Source organism: Orbicella franksi, chromosome 8, assembly GCF_964199315.1.
Source record: "Orbicella franksi chromosome 8, jaOrbFran1.1, whole genome shotgun sequence".
NCBI lineage: Eukaryota > Metazoa > Cnidaria > Anthozoa > Scleractinia > Merulinidae > Orbicella > Orbicella franksi.
The window spans coordinates 14,282,577-14,303,730 of NC_138152.1; the positions used below are offsets into that span (position 1 = coordinate 14,282,577).

The window sequence follows — 21,154 nt, forward strand, 5'->3', positions numbered from 1 at the left end:
CTGCTTTTAGACTTCTAAAATGTGTTGATTTGGCGGGAAGGTACATTCCGTGTCGCAACGGTCTACTTACCCATAAGGCATGGCAAGATGTGTTTGACAACAATGGCTGCTGTACATGTTGTATCTAGCTGACGATAAAGGCTGTTGTTAGCCATGAACCAGAACAATTAAAGTCAAGACTATAGCATATTTGAGGAAAGGCATAAGGCCTCCAATTGCGCTGGCTAAAAGATTTCGTCAGGATAGAGATTATCAACGAAAACAAAGCAAAATAGTTTCTAGACGAACTCGCTGGCGAGGTAGATTTGGACGCAGCGAAATCCTTAACTTCGAGATTCCGTAGGATTTTCAGAGTTGAAAATAACCGAAGAAGGGTTTTCTGCCGATGACGAAGACATGGAAAAGACGACAAAAACCGAACAAATTTTGCGCCAAGGTAGACGAGTTGATAATCACAATTAACGCCACTGGACTATGGTAATTCTAGGACTTCAGAATGTGGACTGGACTTGGAAATCCAGATCATCACTTGTACTGCCTTATTTGGTTAACCTTTTTGATCTTTAAATGCGAGTTTCTAAGGTTCAATGGGCCTAACCAGTGACCACAAATAGGTTCAAGAGTTCAATTTCCTGTTCTGAATCATCTATCTGGGAGATAATTTTCCACAAATGTAGAGGAACTCTCACGATCGGTGGTTGAGGCCCCTCCAAGACCCCCAGCAGAGAACGTAAATGTTTTCAAAAGCCCATTTTATCAAGAAAAGAACTACTGCGCTAGATAATTTGGAAAGAATATCTTATATTTCAACGCATCAGGCGCATAAAAGTGATTTCTAGGGTCATATGACACCTTTCGTGGTCATGACGTCACAAAACACATTTTTGTGAATAAGCTAGTTTGCAAAAGAGCTTTAACGCCAATTTGATGTTGACATGTTGCTTGGGCAACACTGTTGTTGATAACATGACACAAATTGCCCTAATCCATTTTTAATAGATTTTAGGACTACATTAATATTGTCACGTGACCTATTTCCTCTCATTGGACGGATTTTATGCAAAATGTGCAAAATTCAAAACACGTTGCAAAAAGATTGTCCAATCACAAATTTGAAAATTGATAGCTTTACTTATTATCACTTGTTTTTTTCGCCCAAACTGGGCGCAAACTTTTTAGTTAATAACTAGTCACGTGACCTACCAATAGAGTAAAAACTTTATTCATGTTGCTCAGCAATGTGAAAGAATTAAAGCTACAACTTTTTAGGTTAAGTGATAAAATATTTATCACTTTATTAGTGAAATGAACATTTGTCGCCATGTTTTGGCACTCAGCGTATTTTGCCCGTTTTTCTTGCTAATGTGTTCATAAAAACATTGTACTGAATTCTTATCTAAGTGAAGAAACAAGCATTTGGCTACTTTAAGTGACGTGACTAACTTCTAGCGCCTTTTTCGTACCTAAAACAAACATTTTTGATAGCTGATTAGTGAAATAAACCCCCAGTGCAACCTTTTCCTATTAAACGAACTTATAGTTCCTTCCCTCAACTGATGCACTAGACCTAACTCTAACCCTAACCCTAACCCTAACCCTAAACCTAACCCTAACGCTAACCCTAACCCTACCCTAACCCTAACCCTAACTAGACCTAGCCCTAACTCCACCCCGAACCCTTACCATAAACCTTAGGGTTAGGCATAGGTCTAACCCTAATGCAAAGCTTAGTGTTAGGCTTAGCTAATAATAACCCTAGCTTTACCCTCGCCTTCAAGAAAAGATATCTTGAGAAGGTTTTATTCAATTGAGCTAAAATTTTCAGGATTTGTTGTTCTGAGTACGTTCTGTAGGATAGGCATAGCACTTTTCCATCCAGTGCACTCTGTCGAGGTTATGTATTGAAACGTATGCTAAATTTTCTGTGTCAGATTTAAGTGGTCATCATTTTACATGTTTTTAACTTTTCAAAAATCTCTAAGCTTATCCCAGCAAGCTATTTGTCTTCTTTTGTAAAATGTAAAAATTATTCCTTTTGATCAGTTCTTGTGGGATTTATCCTTTCTCAAGTAAGCCCTGGCATTCCCCAGCAGGTGGCAGATTTAATCAGCCGGTGTCAGGTTACAATACAGTTATAGGGTACACAAATATTTTTTTCATAATCTTTGGTCTTTGAGCTTTTTAAAAATGTATACTTTTGCCATGGTTTGGAGTTAACTCTTAGCCACGAGAAAATGTTTGAAACATGGTGTGTTTTAGGTTAAGTCCCACCTTACTACCTTAAGGGGGTCTTATACTCTCAGATATAAATCTTTCTCCAGAAAACCATTTTTTTGGAACATGGAGATTCAACATCCCTGTCCATTTGTAAATCGTATTTTGAAACGATTTTCCTCTAATTACTCCTAAATTTACGTGTAAATTAAGAAATTTGAACACTTCTAGCTATATTTCAACATAGCAACACCCATAGCAACCATTGTTTACAGTCTAAAAGTACTCACAAAATGGATTCAATTCAATACATTTTAATGATACTTTACACAAACGCTTTAAAGATGTGTAGTTATGAGAATTTTGCATCATGGTCCTGAACATTATTTCTTCTACCATCTTATACGCTCCTTATACTTGGATAACATTTCTATGACTGGTGTGTATTCGGGTGTTCAATGAAACATTTATGTAAAACCTTTAAATATACCCCTCCCCCTGCCCCTAACCTCCCCCCCCCCCTAGTTCACAGGGCTAATTTGGGCTCTCGGAGACCGAAGTAAAACTTTAAAGCCTTATTTCTCAAAATGACCAAATAGACGGATCACCAATATCTCGCACACGATATCTCCACTGGGTTTTAACCGAATGTTGTCAAATTTTCAACATTGATGAAGGTCACAATTATCTAGGTCTTAAACCTCCAAAATTTGCAATTTATGAAATTTTTTCCTGTTATTTAGTTAATATAGTTAATATTAGTTGATATTAATACACTTTTTCAACATTTCACGAGCAAAACCCCCTCAAAACACTGCTTTCTGAGGTTTGTCTCCTGGACAACTTGCTTATGGACAGGATGAACTTAATTCCATACTTCTCGAACCATTCATTATTACGTTATCGTGTTTATAATGAACACCACTTTTTAACACTAAGGAGCTAGTTATTCATTAACTATCATGGCACGTGAGCTGGAAAAGTTCATTTTTGAAGTCAGAGTGCAAAGTCCTTTAACGTGATACCAAAACTGTTCCACAGAGTTGTTTTGCAAAAAAAAAAAAAAATTTAGGTATAAGACCACCTTAATGGAAAACGAATCAATTAAATACACGAAATGAAACGAAGAGGTTTTATTAACGTGATCCAGCCAGACCAAGGAAGCAAGTCTTCTTGAAAAATAGAGTAAGACTGTTTGAAATCGAGACTCATATAAAAATAACGCGGGTGCTCGTCGTACATTTTCGGGGTTAATCTTCAAAAGGTCCACCCCGAGAGCTTTTGCGGTACCTTTTACGGGGATTGAGCTGAAAAATATGACATTGATTTCCCCTCTTTCTTTATTATTTGGAAACTATTAAGGCCAAGTAATTGAAGGCATCAACAAGGACAAAACAACACCATTAGAAATATATCGAGTAGTCATTCTATGAAGAGACTTTTCAATTCTCGTCAATTGTGCAAAAAAGTTCACCTAGCATTAAAAACGTTTGTGTTTGCTAGCCGCGTTCTTACTGCCCAGATTTTTTGTTCCAAATACTGATTGAAGAAGACCAAAAGTTAATCAAAGTATTTATTTCGACCCGATATTGGGCAAACTAAAACGCCTTTTAAGGCCGTAAAATTACGCAATTTTTGCCGTTTCCATAGTGGCTTGAATTCTTCGACAGTCGACGGAACCCCTCAAAATTTAATTTAATATAAAGTTTTCAATATGCTTAGTTTATCCGGTGTTCTAGTCTTGTAAATTGTTTCAATGCGAATACCGAGAACTTCGACTAAAGCGCGGCAGTAGTACGACGTTTGAAACCATGCATTCACTCAATTCAGCAGGCTGAATTAAAGTCGGCGCGACTAGTTATAGCACCGCGGGCCTAATGCCGTTCCGCACGGCAATAGCGCTACTTGGCTTCGTGTTCTTGCCATGCACGTGCCGAACTGAACCAGGGACGGCGGAGCCGGGGTGGGGGCTTAAGCTCCCCCCTCCCCTCCACTTTTTACCACGATGACAGTTTATTTTGTTTTAGTCTGAGGTACAAATGAAGAAATAAAGAAGAAGGAAAAGAAAACGAAAAAAGTCTAGTTGACTACAGATTTACCAAGAATTTACAAAGCTACAACCTCGTACCAAATCTGTAGGAAGCTTTTCATGTTTACATAGTTTTAACCTTTCCTCAGCGTGCAGTTCCTTCCCACACACGGAGGGGGGCTTGTGTAAACACAGGCAGCCCAAGCTCTCTCTATGAACCACACAAGCAACACAATATGGCATCGAATTATGAGGGTTTGTATGGGATTTTCTACAAGATATCCATGGAGGTATTTAAGAGTGAAAATTCTCAATAAAACTGGTCTACCTTATTCCATACGTGTGTTGTTTGCTCCTGGTGTGGATATTTTACCGATTGAACTTGATTTAAGCGACTTTTTTGAAGTCCGAGTTTCCCTTTATAAAGAGAGGACAAGGCGAAACACCTCAGTCGGAACAGCCTGTCGAACGAAGTCAAAAATCCCAGGCTAAAATGTACCCACGGCCACAAATCCACCGCAGAATTCAAGGGCAAAGGTTGATCTTTCATTTCAATCCTCTAGCCACACAGTCGCAGCCCTGCGAGCGACGCCAGGCGGCTCTTCGCGTCCCCGGTGAAACGATAAAACTATAGAAGAGCTCCGTGTCGTTTGATCCGCGACCCAACGACCGTTGAAATCGGCTTGGTAGCCTCGTCATGTTGGGAAACCAAGACTCTGTTTTGCTCGGGAGAATTCTTAACGAATTATGGGCGGATGAAGTTAAATTGGTGAGGCGAGGACCAAGTAACTCAAAGTTGCGTAAACGTGAAAACTTACCATGACTTCCACTTCAAAAGTGATTGTATCTCCTCAGTTTCTACGGAGCTTTCGCCGTTGATCTTACGTTTGACAAATTTGACAAATTGCGGTCTAGTACCCCCGCGAGTCTTGGTTTGCCAACATGACGAGGCTACCAAGCCGATTTCAACGGTCGCTGGGTCGCGGATCAAACGACACGGAGCTCTTCCATAGTTTTATCGTTTCACTGGGGACGTGAAGAGCCGCCTGGCGTCGCTCGCAGGGCTGCGACTGTGTGGCTAGAGGATTGAAATGAAAGATCAACCTTTGCCCTTGAATTCTGCGGTGGATTTGTGGCCGTGGGTACATTTTAGCCTGGGATTTTTGACTTCGTTCGACAGGCTGTTCCGACTGAGGTGTTTCGCCTTGTCCTCTCTTTATAAAGGGAAACTCGGACTTCAAAAAAGTCGCTTAAATCAAGTTCAATCGGTAAAATATCCACACCAGGAGCTAACAACACACGTATGGAATAAGGTAGACCAGTTTTATTGAGAATTTTCATTCTTAAATACCTCCATGGATATCTTGTAGAAAATCCCATATAAACCCTCATAATTCGATGCCTTATTGTGTTAGTCCAGCTGTTAAGGGACAAAATTGTTCGTTTTTTGATAAAAGCATCAAACTTGGCAGGGTTACTAAGCTCTATAAGACAAATATTTCCTGATATGGAGCCATGCCAAATTTTCTTCCAGAACCATGGAATGCGCATGTCAAAAATATGGCATACAAGGCCCTTACATGGAAACGAGGCTGATGCAAAATACCAATTTTTTTGCCCTCTGGGACTACGTTGCCTAGTTTCTTGCTTTCTTAATACAATAACAAATTAACCTTTGCCTTTGAGTCTTAAATTATGTCACGTGATAGTCACGTGACCATTATGTTCAATTACCAGCAAAGCAATACGCACTGATGAAATCATTACCATTTTTAGAACTACCAAAGAAATCATTCAAACTCAGAATTAAAAACAAACTACTAAGTGTTCTCGAAGATGAAGATTCCTTCATTGAGGTTTGCAGGATCTTTTCTAAATTACAATGCCAGTAGCAGTAGTAAAGAAACAACCAACCAACAATCAAACAAACAAACAAACAAACAAATATATTATCTATTAAATCACATTCTTTTCCCACTTTTTCTTTTTATTTTGTTCACTTTTTTTTCTAACTTTCTATTTTTCTCTATTTATCATGGTAATAATAATAGTAATAAAAGTAATAATAATAATAAATCATTTGTAACTATTGATAGACTGGCCCGCCAAGACTAGCATAGCTCTCCGTGGGCCAGTTCAACTGTAAAATGTAGGTTTTATTAAGAAATAAAATGATGATGATGAATGATGATGATTTTTTACATACCAATTTTATTATTTGCAATGTAGATTCTATTGTCTAGACTAGAAAATTCAAACCTTGAATGTATGCTTTGGATGTGCCAAAAACGTAATATCAAAAGTATGCATCAAATCGAGGCTGAGATACAGAGTCAATTTATATAGGTTTGATTGACATGATTTGCTTGAGTTACTTGCTTACTGTGATTGAGACACCTTTTCTATTTCGCGTTTGAAACTTTTAAATATGCCGGAATAGATCAGGTATGTCGCAACACTAGCTGAACTTTTTGGTCTGAAGGAAACGTTTTGAAAGACAGCTTTCATTGGCTGTAACGTTCCTAAGCCTGCTTTTAAAAACACTAGCTGAATAAAGGTTCTTTTAGTTGTAATTTCCACCACAACTGCACAAACCGGTACAGTGAAGATTAGCCTTCAAGCATATGTTAATTTTTTAAGAGAACAAGAGTTTCCAATCACTTCGCTGCAGTATTTCTCAAAGGAAATGCAGAAAAAATGTAAATAGCATTAAAATGTAAAATACATCAATCCTGTCAATTTAGATAATGCAGCCTATGAATTTGTTTAGGTTGCTTTTAAAGTACGTTCTAAACTTAACTGAGAAAACAAGGAAACTTGTGATACGACCTACTGGATGGTATACGTTATGTCTGCGATAAATGTTATCTTTAATCTTTAATCTTTCATCATTGTTTATATACGGTAAGAATAACATGTCTAAGATCCTAAACCTAAAATTCTAATCCTAATATCATATTAACTTAAACAACATTCTACTTATAAACCTGATTTCCGTGATTGGGTAAGCTGTTCCAAAGGGTTGCGCCGCTGTAACTAAAACTATTTTTCATGTAGTTAGTTTTCGGAGAGGGAACAACAAGTTTGTTAACCGAGTCCCTCAGAGCATAATTTGATTCATTTCGTGTTACAAATTTAGAAGTGAGATACTTGGGAACCAGACCGTTTAAAGACTTGAAAACCACTAGAGCTTTCTGAATTTGACATTGAAATTGCAAGTCTTTCCAGCTGACTTTGTGAAACAAGGAATCGACATCAGCGTCATAGCCCGATGAAGTTATTACTCGTGCAGCATGGTTTTGTAGTTTTTGTAGCCTGTTAGATATTGCTTTGCCACAATTACCCCAGACTAGGCTGCAGTAATCAAAGTGAGGTTGAGGTAGTGACGTTGCATATGTAGAGTAGGGTAGATTGAGGCACAAATGACTTAAGGTGATTCCTTGGTATTGCATTGCGCATCCCTAAGTCATGAGCCCGTGAGCGTGCAAAACGTAAGAGATTTCCCTCGAACTAAGCTCGATAGCGAAATAAATGCTCCTTTTGTCTTAAACGAGCACGGTGACCCCCGATTTCTTTTCGGGTATATGTTGCAACAGCCCCAGAAGACAGAACTGCCGTGACGGCGCCAAGGCCAACCAGGGAATAGTGAAGCGCTTTCCGGGCTTTTTTGTATTTTTTCAACACAAGCCTGTAATTCTCGACCTCAGAAGATATTTCTTTTTCAATTCTGCTTATCTCGGTTAGCCGGAAATTTTCGGCATTTGTCGTTTCGGGAAGGCTTGGATAGAGTCTTCTTTCATTCTCGGCAGGCGGCGCGCTTGGAGGCAACAGATTCGCCGAAGACATTGCGTATATATAGAAATTTAATTTAACTCTAATTCAAAAAGAAGAGGGAAGCCCTTGAAATCAAAGAGTTCGCCATTTTCATCTTTGACGCTAATAGTGATGCTATTTATGAACTCGTCTGTAGAGCAGTCTCGCAAAACCTGTTGCGGGGAACCCTGGTAGCTCACCTTTTCATAAGGCTTCCCTTTCACATCAAACAGGGCTAATACATCTTGCCTTTTGCCATTGAACAGATTCCGTTCTGTGTCGATCAAATTACAATGAATAAAATATGTCGTTGGAGCTGTAAGCCTTTTTACGAATGTTATAAGATTCAACTTTCGCCCAATACCAAGCAAACCGGCTAAATCGCGATCAAGTTCTATCGGTTTTGCCCCAAAATTTCTGATTACAAGCTGGCCAAGAGGTTGGTTTGTTTCTGTTTCCAACTGTTTATACCCATATTTGTCGAACAGACCGTCTATTTGTTTTGCCATGCTTTCTAAATTGTAATTCCCTGGGGGTAATTTACTAACTGACAAAGCTTTATCTTTGTTCTTATCTCCCAAGGAGGCAGAACCTTCTTTTTTCAAAGTGTCCCAGCTGTTGTATAAACTGCAAGATATGAGTTTCATGAAATGTACTTTCGGTATCGGCTCTTCAAAAGATATTGTCCCTCCGTTCTGTTGCGTGACAATAGTGAGAACAACCATTTTATATTTAACAAACAAAATTGTGTTCAAATAAGATGGCTAATTTGTGGAATGGTCCTGCGTTAAAAAAAGCGGAGGCGGCGAAAAAAAAGGCGTGGACAAAGTTTTTAAACCACTTCCCCAAAGCGGACAAAAGCCGGTTCGTTTCGCAAGGAAGCGTCGACGAGAAAAATAACGTGACCGCGGAGGTGTTTTTCAAAGAAAGCGAAGACTCGTTTCAAAGCGTCTTCGGTTCAGATAGAAAATATTGGAGCGCGGAAATGAAAGAGGTGCTAGGTTTGGGAGACAGCGTTGGTTTTCCTTATCAATTGTCGCCGCTCGATTCAAAAGTTTCTTTGCCCATCCCTGCGGTACCTTTCGACGGCAAAGCGCCAAGCTTGAAAAAAATATTCAACGACGAAATCCAAATCTACGTCACGCCTGACCAATATTTTACGACAAAATTCCGAGAAATATTTCAAAAAAACCATACTCAGGCACACTTCTGCAGCCGAATGAAAACACTGGTTAGGAGGGCCCGACATGAAATATTGGCTGCAACAGCTCAACTTCGCGGTTTGCTGCGCGACACAGGGGTGCGGAGTTTCTCGCGAAATCTTTGACAGCGGGATGAATCTCCCCCCGCAGATAAGAGCTTTCTACATCTTCCACGTGTATTTCACGGTCAGGCGAATTTTGTACCAGCTAGGAGGTATTCAGAGCATGAGCGCTTTGCCCGGAGACCCACCTTTCAACCAATACAACAATCATTATGACGTTGCTTCGTACAAAAGGATATGCAACGAGTTCGGTATAGACCCCTCGAGCGATTTCCGCTACACGCACGGGGAAAACCACGGTCTGGGAAGCGTTTATGTTTACGTGTCCGGCGCCGGCGCGTCGAAAACCGACTATAAATACCCGGGATGGAACAAATTCAGCGATGAAGGCGGCAAAGCTATTCAAGGAGACTTGATTTATTACATCGAGGCGGGGGCCGCTTCTGATACCCAATCGGACTGGTTCGCGCCAAACACAGCATCAGGTTTGACGCAGGCGGGCTTGGCGCGAATAAATCAGTCGATCGAGGCTTTCGTTTACTGCATCCTGGGCGCGCAAGTCAACGTCCGCAGCAGCATTCTCGGTTCTGGTGGCCGAGCAAGAGAAGCCCAGAGCGAGTTCCTGGTGCTGGCAGAAGACGCGATCAGACAGCCCGACTTGGCCAAGAGCGTGCAAAGGTACCAGCTCGCGGTGGATCAAGCGAAGGTCAGGCTCAATCTCGCTGTAGCCCCCCTGGCCTGGCTCATGCCCACACAAATGATAATCAACACCGCAAGCACAATCGGTTACAACAACAAGCTGAAACAGGCGGTATCTGGGATGAAACTGGGGGTCAACGAGGTAAACCCGGAGACAAAAAAATCTGCCCTCAAACTCATGGCAGGCGGCCCGTCAAAGATTAACCCTCCCAACAGCCACCCGTCCAACCCGATACACAAAGCCGCGAAAGCCGAATCAAAAAAACCCTCTTCCACCGAAAATCAGAAAGCACAGCCAACGGAGCAAAAAACAGACCCCACGGCTCCAGATAAAACACCGCAACACGAAATTAACAAAACGGCGGTAATTGTCGGTGTAGTCGGATTATCGGCTTTGCTCTTCATGGCTTGGCGGTAAGTTAACGCTGCTTCTTAAAATATTTTTCGAACAAAAAGGCAAGAATGAGCAGCCAGGTGTGCTCGGCCAGAAACCCGACGACTTGGCCGGCGGCTTTGAAAAGGAAGCTCACAATCGAGCCAATCAGCCCGGGCAGCAGAGAACCAAGTTTCGCGGCAATATCTTTGAGGCCATTTCCCAAAGCTTTGCCGGTGGTTTTCAAACCTCTGGTGAGGGCCCCGATGACAGCTCCGATTGTGACCCCGGCGGCGAGAAGAATAGCGGTCAATGTCACGCCATGTTTTTTGAAGATTCCCTTGACCCTTTCCAAGAGAGGCCGCCCCCTTTCTCGTTCCGCGATCTGAGTTTGCAAACGCGCGAGCTCCTCGTTTCTTTCTGCCACCCTCTCTCTTGCATCTTCTTTGTCGGAGGGCGAGGCATTCTCATCTTGGATGATCGCCTGGTCTTCCTCGTTTTGGCGCTGCAGCTCGATTTCCTGCTCTTTCAGGTCGTCCAACGGTTTTGTTTGGTTTAGCCTTTCTTCGACGGCATTTCTTTCGCTTTCTTTTGCCGCGAGGCTTGCTCTGAGTCTGTCGACCTTTTCTTGTTCTTGCTCTTTGTTTTTTGCTTGCTTTTCAAGCGCGGCCACCTCTTTTTTTGCGTTTTCTAAATCTGTTTGTAAATTCTTTTGCAGCTGCTTCAGCCTGCGCAGTTCTGCTTCACTTTCAAAATTGGACCCCTGCTCATCATGAATTGCATCAATCTTTGCTTGGTTTCTCTCTATTCGTTGCCTAAGCTCCTGCACCTCTTGTGACGCTTTTTCCCTTTCCGCGGCGAGCTTTTCTATGGGGCGCCGTACTGGACAGTATTACGAACATTTCTTAAACATGCTCAACTCCTACTTAGCGTGACATACTCTATATTCTGTATGGTCATTGTCATATAACCCTGCCAAAATCTAAATAAAGATGCTCAACTTACTTTATATTCTGTATGGTCATTATCATATAACCATGCCAAAATCTAAATAAAGATGCTCAACTTACTTTATATTCTGTATGGTCATTATCATATAACCATGCCAAAATCTAAATAAAGATGCTCAACTTACTTTATATTCTGTATGGTCATTATCATATAACCCTGCCAAAATCTATATAAAGATGCTCAACTTACTTTATATTCTGTATGGTCATTATCATATAACCATGCCAAAATCTAAATAAAGAAGCTCAACTTACTTCATATTCTGTATGGTCATTGTCATATAACCATGCCAAATTCTAAATAAATATGCTTAACTTACTTTACATTCTTTCTGGTCTTTGTCATATAACCATGTCCATATACACTTATATTGAGCATTCTAAACTTCCATGGGTATGCAGTATGGTATGATGCACCGCGCGCTTGTTATGACAAATACGTCAAATACGTCTCCCTCGGCCACTACAAGACTGCCATGTTGGATGCTTTTATCACATGCTTTCAGTAATGGAGGAAAGAAGCGAAGATTTCCGAGAAGCGTTATCAAATATCGCTCGTCAGCTAAGATCATTACTGCAAAATTTCAATGATAGTAATGTGCAACCTATTGAACAACGAATGTCGGATCAAAGGCCTCGTGAATCGGGAATACTGTTGACGAGAACGCCATCATCAAGTCAGACTGTGAATGTAAACAACACAAGCATCAGAAATGTGGAAAGCACAGCGGTGGCCGCACAGTTAAGGAACTTATTTCCGACTGTTGGTAAAAGATCATTTGGTGGCAAGTCGTCCAATAGCAAATGTGTTAAAGGTAAGAAGCCTCCAGCCAAAAAAGCAAAGAAAGGTGTAGTACATAAAGATGTCGTTCTTCTTCCTTCTCCTGACACGAAGTCAGTGCCTACCCACCAGACGCGATGTCGGTTAGAAAACAATGGATTTGTTGTTCATGCATTTCCAGTGGACAAGTCCCTGCAGGAAGAAGACCTTCGAGCTCAAATTAGAGAGTTGTTCCCACCTCTTGCAGAAACAGACTTTGAATTTGTAAAGTCCTGTTACGGTCAAATAATTACACCAAAGTTAGCCACTGGTGTACATTTTTCAGCTTCACGTGTTCTTGGCCTTGCTGGACAAGGGAGCATATACATTCGACCAGAATGTGATATCTCTGCTAGTCTCAATAGTGACACTGATAGCCCTCCCCAGAGTCCTGATCACGATCCACGAGGTGGAAATCCAAGCCCAAGTTTACCCCTTCCTGAACAAGTGGAAATTGCTGATGATGGTGAATGTTGTGGTTTGTCAAATGTTTCATACCTATCAACTACCGCCTTATCCAGCAGTGCAATAAATCAAGGGGGGCTGGATCAGTTAAAAGATACGTTCCCTGGAAAAAGCACCCGCATACTGCAGAATGCCCTAACCTGCCATGGGAGTGTCAGCCGGGCTGCTCTTTTCCTCTCCTCCCAAAATCTCCCTTTTGAGAGTGACATTGGTGAGGATGATGATGATAGCCTTTTGGAGCCTGTTTTCTCCCCAGCAAATGAAAAAGCAGATTCCCTGGATACAGTGTTAAAGGAACTTCAGAAAGGTTTGAGTACCCAGAAAGAAAAGCTCAAAGTTGACGAAGAAGATTTATTCAATGATGCTATGGCATACTATAAAGATCCCAGCTTTGATCCTACAAAGTGTCTAAGAGTCCTTTACACAGGACAGCCAGCTGTGGACACGGGTGGAGTAACCAGACACTTCTTTAGCCAGCTTCTTCAAGTTATATCTCAGATGTTCTTTCAGGGCACCAATTACAAAAGTCCCATTTATAATGCTGACATTGTAGCTTCTGGTATGATGAAATACATTGGAACAATCATTGTGCACAGCATTTTGCAAGGAGGTCCTGATTTCCCTGCGTTTAGTCCTTCAGTTTATCGCTACCTAGCAACGGGGGATGTTGATACAGCAATGGATTCACTGAACTATGGAGACTGCTCGGAGCCTGTGAAAAATTTTATTGACAAGATATTGTACGTGTATTTGTGTTTGCATACCAATAGTAATGTTTGGTCCCTTCCCCTTTTAAGTAGTTTGCTCTTTAAGTAAGTGCTAATATCTTTCAACAAGTGCTGATGACTAACAAAAGGGAAGTCAGCCTCCTTGTTTTATTCAGAGTTAGGGTGGACAGAGGGTGGAAAACATATATAATATAATTTCTGGCCCAACTAGGTATGAGGAAACTGTAGACACACAAAGAAAGATACTGGCATCACTGTGCACTGTGTATTGAATGAACGTAAACTTGAACAGATTTATATCCTTAACAAAGGGAGGATTGACCAAGATTGCTCAGGCTGAAGATGTCGCCACACTGGACCAAGAAGAAGTAGCTAGTTTTTTGTCAGAGTGTGGCATGTCAGTAGTTTTATCTGTAAGTCTTCAAATGATAATAATATTAGAAAGTGATTTCTTTCAAATTTTTGATTGAAGGCAAGTTCCTTTTTTCATTTTACAATAATAGTTTATTGAGTGTCCCCAGCTACCACAGCAGGTCTTTATACCCAACACTAAAATAAATGATTTTTTTTTTCAGAATGACAACAAAATGAGGGTCATCCAAGGGATAATAATTCAAGATGTCATAAGCCGACCCAAGATTGTTCTAGATCAGCTTGGAGAAGGACTGGCTGTACTTGGCTTTCGTGCTAAAATGGCAGAGTACCCTGACATGTTTGAGAAGCTGTTTGTGCCCAGCAGTGATAGTAGGTTGAGTGCAACACAATTGGTTGATGTACTACAGTTTCCATCCGAGATGAGTGAAGATGACAGAACTGTTGCGAATTACCTTAAACAGTACTTACATAAGGCTGATATTCAAATGTTGGAAAATTTTGTCTTTTTTGTCACTGGTTCCTCTGGTTTGCCCAACTTTGGACTAAGTAGAATCAATGTAAAATTTGACAATATTCCTTCTATTTTTGCATCAACATGTTTGCTTTCATTACCTCTTCCAAATCACTTTGAAAGTGAAGAAAGTTTCAGTTTATTGCTGAATGCTGTCATTAGTTCTGCAAAGAAATCCTTTAACTGTGTGTAATTCATATCCACCGGTTTATTCAGTCATGACATTGTAGTTAGCATGTAAATGTTAGAGTTCAATTCCTCACTTTTTAGAGGAATATTTTCCCACTGAAACTTCAATGGCATTTGTTGTTGTTACATTGATTTTTTTAAGAAGTATTTCAGCCACATGTTAATGTTGACATTTATTGTTGTGCCCACTGAAATTTCTACATGTAGAACCCTAGTCCTTCAAGGTTTAATTAATAATTAAGATTTAACTTGATGTGTGAATTGCAGAAGTTCATGTACATGTATGACGATCTTTTAACTTTCATACTGTACTTTCACTGGCATTGACTATTAAAAGAGAATGTTCAGGGAACATGCACTCACGAAACCACAGTGTTAAGTCATTTTCACCAGTAGTTTTGAGTTGTTTTGAAGCTAGCTATCCTTAAATTTGGATTGATCAGGAAATGATGTTGTAGCTGTTCAAAATGTTTGTTCATGAACAGGGAGTACCTGCATCCCCATGTACTTTACTTACTTGTAGTGTTGCATGACAAACAACTTTTTTTGTGTAACAGTGGAAAAAAATGACAAAGTGACAATAAATGTTGTGGTTTATTTGCCATTTTATGCTCCCTCAATTTGTAACAAGAGTCACTTAAGTCTCCACATAACCAAGGTACCCGTAGTTTTTTGCCAAGGGTAATAATATAATTTGTAAAAGATGCTATTGGGTGAATTTAAACATGAATAACTCAGTTGGAGTCCCTCAATACAGCAATACATGGACCTAACTGCCCTGCTTGTTTGTCTTTATAGGATCTTAGCTGTCTAATGATTACCTAGTGACCTGTTTTGGTGCTGCTGATGCCAAAAACAACAACATTAACAAACTGTGATGTTAAAAGACAAATTTAAGTGGTAACCTCAAACACAATGGAAATACCAGTAAATTAAAAAAAAACAATTTGAAAGAAAACATTAGCTGTCAATACTGTGTGGCCTTTGCAAATTGTTTCTTTACTGAACTCACATGCTACATCTGCTGCCGTGAGAGAAAAGAGAAAAGAATTCCTGGGTCTTGTGAAATGAGTGGAAGACACTGATCCAGTTGTTCCCAGTTATGGCAAGATTGTATACAAATAAATTTCTAAACTTGAAATTAACTTAGCAAACCCAGACTGAACCTCCATATGTCGTTTCCTTCCACTACTGAGCAAGCATTTTTTGGTACTGACATTACTTATCCTAGTCCTCTAAAAGGACCTGTTACTTTTCCTCAAGTTACTCCCCATACAATAGTTATGTTCTAATTATTCCTGATGCATAGCATGAACAACCCCAACAAGCTCGACATATTTGGGGACTCTTTCGTCCTTTCTTAGGTTTGTGGGTATTAAGGAATGAAGGTGGTCTAGTTGACTTCCACTCAGAGGTCTGTTACTACTTGGAACAACTACCTCTTGGTCCTCTTCTGTAACAGAACTGTCATCTTCATCTACTCCGTACCAAAATAATTCTTCCTCTGTTAAAATAACATCTAAAGGCGAGTTCCTGTCATTTGCAGTTCTTAGAATGCCCTCGGTCCAAAGCTGGAGCGGAGATGAACCACCTTCTGTGCTAAGACCATGGTAATTCCATTGTCTGGTAAATTCTTCCAGAGATTTGTTAATTTCCTGCAAATACACAAGATGAAGTGATAACAAATGAACTTCATTAACAGGGTCTAATAGGCCAGAAGTCTCCATCATGTTGAACTCGTCGATATAACTTTTGAGGACACCACTGGTTACATCTCTATGAAGCCGTTCAACTCTTTGATTGTGCAGAGAACGTCCGGTTATCATGCTTCCTCTGTTGACTCCCCGGCACTCCAACATCATTCGGGCCACGCCCATGTTTTCAAGACCATGGTCACTTCTAACTCTTGAAGGTATGCCATAAGATTGGCAGGCATTCTGAAACAGTTCAAGTACGGTATCTGATTTGTTATTGTCTGCACAGTACACATATGGTATCAACCTGGAATATCCATCAATAGTCGTGTGTACCACAAATCGCCAGCGTATCATCTTGTGATTTCCGTCGATGTGCCAGAGCGCATTTGGACATCGTATATTGTACTTTCGTCTACATATGGTTCCTCTCCACCGAAGTGCTGTTCCGACTGGATCCAGCTCGCGCATCATTTCTCTGACATTCCATCGTTGCACTCGTATTCCCCTGCTATGTAATGCACCTAACGTTCGGGTTTGACCAATTCCAGGAGTGACAGTCATTATTTCTTGCATGATTTCCCTTAGTTCGCCATTTCCAGCAGACGACCAGTTCATCTCTTCCTCGCCATCGATTTGAAACTCTTGCCGCCTTCTTGTTAGGGTTTTTGTGGAGATTCCGAGAAGTTCCGCTATTCTGACCCAAGGAAAGTGCAACTCGCGGAGAAACTGTATTTGCCTTTTGGAAACCTCCAGTTTCGGTTGACCTCTCATACCTGTGTACTCCCTCTTGCATTGGTGGGCTGGCACATTTACTGTGTCTTCACTTAAATAATTTGCCATATTCTCAAAATAGACTCGCAGTCTTGTCAAGTGTGTGGACAGCTCATCCATGTTGCTATGAAAATTTGCCATTTCTAAATCCGAACTGATGAGTTCGGAAGCGCTCTCTTTCAAAATAAAAACAGTTTCCGCAGCCTCTGAAAGCCTTTCGTGTAACATTTCTATTCTGTCTATGTCCCCAGCAGATGAAAATATATAAATGCATTGTTCTGCCTCGGCAAGTAGTGCTTTTGTCCGTTCAAAAAATGATATGAGTCGATTCCCTGACCCAGCCATGCCACCCAGAGGCGCCATTTTGGTTCCGTCACTGGCCGCGAGAGACCTGGCTACAAAATCAGCATATAAAGCGCGCGGTGCATCATACCATACTGCATACGCATGGAAGTTTAGAATGCTCAATATAAGTTTATATGGGCATGATTATATGACAAAGACCAGAAAGAATGTAAAGTAAGTTAAGCGTATTTATTTAGAATTTGGCATGGTTATATGACAATGACCATATAGAATATGAAGTAAGTTAAGCATATTTATTTAGAATTTGGCATGGTTATATGACAATGACCATACAGAATATGAAGTAAGTTGAGCTTCTTTATTTAGATTTTGGCATGGTTATATGATAATGACCATACAGAATATAAAGTATGTCACGATAAGTAGGAGTTAAGCATGTTTAAGAAATGTTCGTAATATTGTCCAGTACGGCGCCCCATAAACCCCGGCAATACGCTGTATGTTTCCGTGCCCAAGCTGAACGAGAACGAGGTTCTGGTGCCGGGCTCTCTAGCGCTTGTCTTTGACATCGACCTTTCTGGAGGGCACGCCAACAACTTCCTCGTCCAGAACGTCACGCGGGCGCTCGTTGACAGCCTGGTCGTGAAGTTTGCGGGCACTTTCCTGCAAGACATGGTTGGGTACGACATCTACAAAACTTTCGAAGACCTTTTTCTTTCGCAGGAAGAGCGCGACAACAGGATTCTCGAAGGGATTCAGAGCGAGGATCTATGCAAGATCCGCTCAGGCGCGGAAGACAAGAAAACCTCGGGCGTCGACGCTGAAAACAAGCTGAACGAGGTTTACGGAAAAAAGTACCGGATCAGGCTTGACCACCAGATCTTGTCCAACCATGGCGTTTTCTACCCCCCGGCCCTTTACAACGACCTCACGTTCGAAGTGAAACTTGCCGAAGCAAAACACGTGGTCATGGGTTCAGACACAACCCAGCTGAAATACAAGCTGAAAAACATCCAGCTCGAGTACAAAATGATCCGCAGCAAGACTCTGGCAGACGAGGCGCGGAGCGTTTACTCCAGCGGCAAAGAGTTCACTTACGACCACGTGATGCATGACAAACAGGTGGCCTTCAAAAAAGACACTGACACGAGCATCAACATCAAAGTCAACGCCCAAAGAAGGTCGCTCAAAGCTCTCTTCCTCCTGTTTGTAGAGCCGTACACTGAGGGCGCCAGAGATTCAGAAAAATTCATCTTCCCCGATCTGACGAAAGTCAGCGTCACGGTCAACGGCGTGCCCAACAGGCTTTATAACAACGGCATCGAAGGCAAGGACATGTGGGAAGAGGCCCGCAACCTGTTCGTGAAAGAAAAAAATAAAACGGAGCACATGAATATGACAAAGTTTTACACCGATGATAAGTTCGGGCTTGTTATTGATATGTGCTCCATGTCGGACCGAGACATGCACAGCAGCGGCACGCGGATTGTGAACAGTACGGACGGGGTCCAGCTGGAAATTGAGCGGAAAGCCGAAGGCTCAGGCGACGTGAAATGCCATGTGTTCGTCATCTCCGACTACCAGTTCAACATTATGGACAGACAGCTGGAATCTGTACAGAATTGAGTATGAACATGGATCCGAGCAAGATACCCTTCAACGCTCTCATTGTGGGGCCGACTAATTCAGGCAAATCAAGGTTTGTCGTGGACCAGCTCTACGGCACTTTCCGCTTCAAGTTCGACTACATAGTTTTCATCTGCCCGACGTTCACGCACAACAAGACCTACCGCCGGCTTGGCGAAAACGATCCAAGAATGGATGTGACAGTCTGCGAGCAGCACTCCGTAGAAAAGTGGTTGAAGCTCGTGAGATGGCTTTCCGAAGGCACCAACACGCTCATAATCCTCGACGACTGCGTGGCCTCCAAAGATGTGAAAGGGCGTACAGGCGAGCTGGTGAATCTCGCCTTTTCTGCCCGACATATGGGCATCAGCGTTTGGGTGCTGACCCAGAAGTTGAGCGGCATAACATCTTCCTTCCGGGAGAACGTGGCGGCGATCGTCCTCTTTTACACCCCCTCGGCCAGGACAACGAAAGCCATCTTCGATGATTACGCCGGCGATCTCTCCCTGGATGAGTACAAAGGTCTGGTTTCAAAGCTGAAAGAGCGAAAGTTCTCTTATCTTGTGTTCGCGCTTCGCCACCCGTACGGAGTAAAGCTATTTGAATAAAAAAATGAAAGTCGTATATAGCCTTGAACAATGGCTGGAGAAGAGGCCGCGTTAGCAGAAGTTATGAACCTTGTTCAAACGGAGCCCGAGCCGTCGAGTGGTCCCGCAGGTGGACTTGTTCCAACCTCCTCCGGACCTGACATTCCTTCTCTTCACGAGCAGCTGGCCGTGCTGGTGTCCACAGGCAAAGCGAAAGAGGCCATCGGAGTGCAGCTAACCCACGAGCAGGTGAAGCGCCTGAGCGACAAAGAGGTCGAGAAATACACCTAACGCTACGAGACATACGTGGGCTCGAAGACAACAGAAAGCCTGATCGACAGCTTTATTTTTCTTGCAACCAAAGTGGTCGGAATGTCCGTCAAAATCAAAGACATTGACGCTTATCAAAAAGAGCTCAGAAACGACTACATCTTGAACAAAGAGCTCTCCAATCTGGCCGGCAACCTTGCTTTGAAGTGCGGCCGGTTTCTTGCTGCGGCCACCGCGGTGTTCATCACCACTAAACATGTTGATTTTTGTCCACAGTTGCCGGAGCATAGCCACCCTTCTCGTGATGAACACGGCTATCCGCTTGAGGGTGTTGATGAAGTACCAGGCTCAGCAACTGCAGAATGACCGGTCAGCAATCATCAACAACTGCAGAGCTTGCTGACAAAAAAAAAAATTATTAATTAAACTTATTTCATTTTCTTAGAATACGGTTCGCTTCAGAATGTCTACCGAACAATCAGAGAACGCGCCTCAGGTCGAGACCCAGGCAGCGCCTGCCGCCGATATCACACAGCAAGCGACAACTTCAACTCCAACCACGCAGCGCGTAAAAAATCCGAAACGTGTGGCTGCTGGCAAAGCGACATCTGAAAGAACGCGGCAGGCGCGGGAACAACAGAAGAAAGATGCCGAGGCTTATAGGGCCCTCGGGGAAAATAAGGCGAAAGCCACCACAGAGCCCCCTGAGCCCGCCCCGACTACAGAAGGCGAAAGCCCAAAGAGCAGCGGCCTCAGCGCCAACCAATGGATTGCTATTGGCGGCATAGGCGTTTCACTGCTCGGGATTTATTACAAACGGGAAGAGTTCAAGGCAATGGCCAATGCCGCATTCGACAAAAAAAACGCCGGAGCCCGCGCCTGAGCCCGCGCGTGTTGAGCCAGAACCTTCTCGTGCGACACGGACGAAAGGATTAAAAAAAATGATTTGAACTTTTGCGTGTAATGAGTATCCACGATGCCAGGACTTAACGTTCAACAGAAGATTATCACTTTCGCCGCCACTTTTGGTGTCACGTATGTGTTGCTCGACTTAAACGGAAAGGTTCTTTGCGCAACATACAAATTTTTGAATGCAGCTTTTGACAATAAGGCCGGAGAAAGAAAAATAGAAGAAGAAGTAAGAAGAAGAATAGGAAAAATAATAAGAAGAGTGGAAGAAGCGGAAGAAAAAGAAGAGGAAGAAGAGTAAGCGGAAAAAAGACAGATTAATTTTGTTTTAAACTTTCGTTCTTTTCTTATATCGAACGCGCCATGTCCGACAACAAGCTTGTCAAGACCGTTATTGAGACCGCAACTCTCACGGGATTAGCCGCGGGCATCGGCTGGGCAGCAAAAAAGGTTGTGAAAGAGAATTTCACTTCCGATCCCAGCAGCAGTTTTATGAAT

At 42.1% G+C, this 21,154-nt stretch overlaps 1 protein-coding gene and 1 long non-coding RNA gene across 3 annotated transcripts in view; both read left to right on the top strand.

Annotated features, from left to right (window-relative positions):
- The window catches only part of LOC145494874 (uncharacterized), a 246,763-nt gene that overhangs the window by 123,936 nt on the left and 101,673 nt on the right, over positions 1–21,154 (top strand). The window lies entirely within an intron of this gene.
- Positions 11,924–15,126, top strand: LOC145495046 (G2/M phase-specific E3 ubiquitin-protein ligase-like). Its single transcript, XM_081474623.1, has 3 exons — positions 11,924–13,431; positions 13,751–13,828; positions 13,991–15,126. Exons 1-3 carry the CDS (start codon positions 12,022–12,024, stop codon positions 14,492–14,494), a joined length of 1,992 nt encoding a protein of 663 aa, XP_081330749.1. The 5' UTR covers positions 11,924–12,021; the 3' UTR covers positions 14,495–15,126.

Excerpts from the sequence above, each read along its gene's own strand:
- LOC145495046 (XM_081474623.1), top strand. The coding sequence starts at position 12,022 with ATGTCGGATCAAAGGCCTCGTGAATCGGGAATACTGTTGACGAGAACG. Across the intron at positions 13,432-13,750 it reads TTATTGACAAGATATTGTAC|GCTGAAGATGTCGCCACACT; the intron begins GTGTATTTGTGT and ends AAGATTGCTCAG. Across the intron at positions 13,829-13,990 it reads GCATGTCAGTAGTTTTATCT|AATGACAACAAAATGAGGGT; the intron begins GTAAGTCTTCAA and ends TTTTTTTTTCAG.